At 32.8% G+C, this 5,343-nt stretch overlaps 1 protein-coding gene across 1 annotated transcript; it reads left to right on the top strand.

The window, feature by feature from the left end:
- Positions 1–275: 275 nt before the first annotated feature.
- On the top strand, positions 276–1,122 carry LOC150110068 (cysteine-rich PDZ-binding protein). The gene has a single exon (XM_090391045.1). It carries the CDS (start codon positions 500–502, stop codon positions 797–799), a length of 300 nt encoding a protein of 99 aa, XP_090247171.1. The 5' UTR covers positions 276–499; the 3' UTR covers positions 800–1,122.
- Positions 1,123–5,343: the final 4,221 nt, after the last annotated feature.

Here is a 5,343-nt window from a genome sequence, read left to right as displayed (position 1 = left end):
GTGCAGAGTGCCATCTCTGCGCTTTTGGGGGAATTAAAAGTGCTAGAGAATTTATTTATATATTGCTAACTTGTTTGTGTTATTTTACATATATTTTAATTCCCTCGGCGATCTTGAATCCTAGAAGGCGTTTATTAATGGTATTAATAATAATACTCACCCCCCCCCAACACACACACTCCTTTCAGCGAGTTATGTAATTTATAAATCTTGTATTATTCAACACTGATTGCTAGGGTAAGCTACTCTCGAGTTGGGCGTTAAAACAACTTATCCCAATGCATCGAGAAGTTCCTGTTGATGTTAGCGTTCAGTGCATAATTCTGTGTAATTTTGTTTTTCGCTCGCGTATCAATTATTTTAGTAGCGAATTTTCGTTAAGAACTGTCTAAAGAAACGGGTCTATGTTTCAGAATTTCTTGATAACGCCGATTACAAGTATTACAGATTTGTTTAAATAGCAGTATTTTTTTTTTTTTTTTAATCATTCTAGACAATTATGGTTTGCGAAAAATGTCAAAAGAAGCTTGGCAAGGTAATCACTCCAGATCCGTGGAAAGCTGGTGCAAGAAATACAAATGAAAGTGGTGGAAGAGCAGTTAATGAAAACAAAGCTTTGACAGCTAAAAAGGCAAGATTTGCACCATATTCAAAATTTGAACAGTGTAGAATATGTAGGCAGAAAGTTCATCAGGTTGGATCTCATTATTGTCAAGCATGTGCTTACAAGAAAGGAATTTGTGCTATGTGTGGGAAAAAACTACTGGATATTAAGAATTATAAGCAATCCTCAGCCTGAATATTTTTTCTACATGAGTGAATGTATTTTCAGTATTTTGTGGTGTCTGTCCTCTGCAGGTTGGTATAAAGTGGGAACAATACATTAGGACACTGTTTCTTTATATATCAATAACAAATTTAAGTTATCCTGAGATGTCAGTTACATTATTTAAAATAAAACATGTTGGCATCACGTTTTTCATAAAAAGGCCATTTTATTTTAAATTTGTAATGATTAAATTTATCCAAGAATTGCATGTTAAAATGTTCAACAGCACTGTAAAACATTTACAATGAATGAAATATCTGTATGTATGTATGTATTAAAAAGTTATTAAATCACTTCATGCTTCAACTTTTGGAAATATGCATGCACTCTTGGAGCATTTTTTTTTTTTTAATATCCGTATTTTTCTATATACATGATCAAGAGAGAGTATGGGTGAAATTTTGTATAACAACTAGTTTTCATGCATAAACACATTTTCTCAGGAAGAAGCATCTAAACTTAAAGGGAGTGATTTTAAGGGGGGGGGGATATGGACATGCTTTATATATCTAATACAAGAATATGGCAGTTGTAAGAAGAAAAAAAACTAAATATTCTGTTAAACATTTATTTTAGAATTAAAGTTAAAAATTTGTTTTAAATATCTTAAAAACATACTCTGAAGTTTGTAAATAAACTATTAAGACATGTTAATAAAGCTCTTATAATACTTGTTTAAAATGTCTGCTGTTTATTTATATGGACTGCACTGTATTGCTGAAAGGCTTGTCAAGGTAAATAATTCCTTCATATACACTAACATATAATCTGTATTTCCACAAACTTTGTTGTACATTAATAAAAATTAACATCTTTTGCACTGCCATCACAATAATGGTAAATGAAGTGGATTGTCAATATATTCCTCATCTTAGCCAACTTTTATATTTTCAGTAAAAGGAAATAGTAAAACATCAAACTAATAATACAAAGTTATAGCTCCAAGCATGCTCTCAAGAACTAAACAATGTAACTTAACCAGCATATGTGCTCATTCTAGATGGCTGATTTTGCTGCAGTCACTAGCAACTGAATCAGAAAGTAAATCAAAGTGAAGTTTTAAAATATTTTATGGAGTAATCCATGTTTACAGAATGATGCTTGTTCACCTTAACTATATTTTAAATTCAAATTGCCAAGATATTTAAACTAGACTGATGTGGTTTAATGAATTTTAATTAAAATTGTCTGATTAGCATTGCTTACAGATAATTTAATGAAGAATTTTTAATTCATTACATGAATTAAAACATGAAACATAAATTAAAATGCTGGATTTATTTATTTTTTTTTAATGGATCTGCCATTGATGTTATCGGCTGACTTCCATAATTTTCCTCAGAGCCGTCATTTTGTGTGGGTTTTCAGTACTTGATCAACTATTTTATTTCTCATCCAACTCACAAATCCATAAGTTAAAAATGCAAAGATACCATGCTAATGTATTTGGGCTAATTTCCCTCTTGCCCCATATTCCTATGATTTCTCACAAGAAGAGCTTTACTTATTCTGTTGTCCATTTCTATGTGTAATTTATCATCTGTCTAAAAGGTGTAGCCTCCTGTTATAGGTTCACCATAACTGAGAATAGAAAACCGCTGAGAATGCAGTTGGTGTTTTTAATCTAACATAACTTGTAACTTCCACCCACAAAAGATTGTAAACCTATATAGTACATTTGTATCATGGGTAGACTAAGAATTTTTGCTTTTTAGTTGTATTTTTTACATAGGCTGAAACCAGTGGTGGCCCATGAAGCTTTAAGTGGGGGTGCTGCCTATACAAAATAATTAAAAAAAATTTTCCTAATCAGTAACCAATTTATTAATAAATAAATCTGTAGATTTATTTATTAATAAATTGGTTACTGATTAGGAAAAAAAGAATTTTTTTAAAAAATTATTTTGTATAGGCAGCGCCCCCCACTTAAAGCTTCACGGGCTGCCACTGGTTGAAACCCTGCTCTCTAGAGACCAAACATGGAACTTTTTCAAACCAGGCCCTCATAAATACAGCATTTGTCTTATACCAGGCAGTGAAATTCATCCCCCCCCCCCCCCAAAAAAACAACCACAAACATCTGTGCCGTTGGTGTTTTCTAAGTCCATAGTTGTCTCTATGGACTTAGGAAACATTTAGGTATTTTTGTTTTTCTTGAGATGAAATATGACTATGTACAAAGTGCTTATAAGACCAATATTAACTTATTCCTCTGAAAACTGGATATTATCAATTGCGGATGAAAGTCTCATTGAAAGAAGGGTTCTCAGACATTTTTAGAGCAGTACAAGATAATGGTATGTGGAGAAAAAAATATATAATTATGAATTGTATAGATAATTTAATGAGCCAATGTTAAGTACATTAAAATCAATAATTAAGTTGGGCAGGGCACATTATATATGTGGATAATAACAGAGTTGTTAAGGAGATATTCAGTGCTATGCCAAAAGGAATGGAAAACCTAAATTAAGATGAGTGATAAAGGATATTAAGACTTTGGGAATTAAAAACTGGACGAACTTAATAAGGAAGGTTGGCAGAAGTTTCTGAGAAAGGCTAGGGTCCCACATAGGGCTTGTGAGCTGATGATATTTGCCTTTTAATTAGTCTACATTCTATATAGAGTTGACGTAAACTGTTGCACTTTGTAACTCTTCATTTATTGTCAATTTAATTATTTATAGTATAGTATATGTATATGTGCTCTCAAAAATTTCCAGAAAAGGAAAAGTGAATTTGAGAATACAAAATCCATGATGAATTACAAAACATGAAATTTTAAGCCTTCACGAATCTGAAATGAAAGAAATGGAACTACTCCTCTATGTTTCAGTTATTTCATTATGAGAAGTACCATCTTAAAAGAACAATCAAAATAGTTATATTGTATTATTACCCAAGATCCTATGGAGTTGAAGACTCATTGTTATATAGTTCAAACTATTTCCAGAAACATAATCCAAATTCATGATATGGAGCCTGTGATAAATTAAGGTTTATGATGTCTCCTTTAATGATAGTTTCCAGGAATCATTTAGGTCATAAAAGTGGGAATCTACTGTACTGTCTTTTTTTTTACCTTGCAAGAAGGATTTCAATTCACCTCCTTTTCCCTTGATAATACAAATTACCAGACAGGCTCAGATCTCTCTCTTAACTGAAATTTGTTTGTAGGTTTTAAACATCTACAGAAACATTCTGTACAACAAATCTCAAATTGTGCAACTTTAGAATACTGTCTTGTGCTTAGGACATTGCCTGAAGGACCTCCCTAAAATTTTTTTATTGTATGCAGAGATGAATAGTCTAGTCAGTTGGTGATCACTCTCTCTCTCAACGACTTACTTTAATCCCTCTTGCATATGATTCATTTCATTGTCTTTTCTACAGATAATTTTGTGTGCTGCTGATGTTTTTCACTAAACTAGCATCCATGATTTCTTCACTTTCCACCAAACCTGTTAAAACCTGAACAGCAGTTACCTTGAATCTTTTTATAGTCACTTTAAACCTGTTTTTCTTTCATTTCATCTGCCTCTGTTCTCTGGAATACTTTCTCATGAAATGTGTTCTCCAAGAACTATGACTTCCATCTCAGAAATAATTGACTGTCAGTAAGGATTAAAATTTCAGCATAAAGATTTATATAAATTCACATGGAGAGAGAGAGAACATAAAAGTATTATTGGCTATGCTGTTGATAGCAATATCTTCATTCTCATTCAAGATACATGATCAAACAGGGGATTTGAAATAAGTTATTACTATGTCTAGGTAGTGATAACTTATTTCAAATCTTCCGTTTGATCATGTACCCTGAATGAGAATGAAGAGATCACTATCATCAGCATAGCCAATAATACTTTTCTTATGTTCTCTCTCTCCATGTGAATTTATGTACATCTTTATGCTGGAATTTTAACCCTTATTGACAGTCACCACATGGTCACAGTTTTCAGCCAGTATGGCATTGAGGTTCAGGTGAACAGGATATAATATTTAATTGGGTGTTGCTATAGACCTGGTAATATGGAGGGAAATGTATAGGCAAATTAGCCTGGTTAGAAGGAAATGATCATTATGGATGACTTTAATTATGGTAACATAGACTGAAATCAAGTGACTGCATCTGGGGGCAAAGAAAATGAATTTCTTGAGTTTTTGAGGGACAATTACGTTAGGCAGTATGTGATAGAGGGTACATGAGGATCAAGTGTATTGGATTTGGTCGTCTCATCAGATGACATTATTATAAATGGGACGTTAAATCTTCCACCAGTTGGTGAGAGTGACCACGAGGTGATCACTTGCAGGGTGGCCAGTCATTTGAGGACTACTGTTAGAAAGGGATATGTGGAATTATAAAGCTGGTAATTATGAAACCTCAGGAAACAGCTTGTGACAATAACTTGGAAAGAGAGGAACTGGATGTTCCTCCTTTTTAATGCTGCTTGGATCCTACTCAAGAACTGTTTGGTAGAGGCAGTATAAGAATGTATTCCAGAGGTCAA

Source organism: Typopeltis vanoorti, chromosome 1, assembly GCF_054136105.1.
Source record: "Typopeltis vanoorti isolate ZY-2024b chromosome 1, IOZ_Tvanoo_1.0, whole genome shotgun sequence".
Classification (NCBI taxonomy): Eukaryota; Metazoa; Arthropoda; class Arachnida; order Uropygi; family Thelyphonidae; genus Typopeltis; species Typopeltis vanoorti.
The sequence above is the reverse complement of the archived record's forward strand: the minus strand, read 5'-3'. Positions and strand labels throughout refer to the sequence as shown.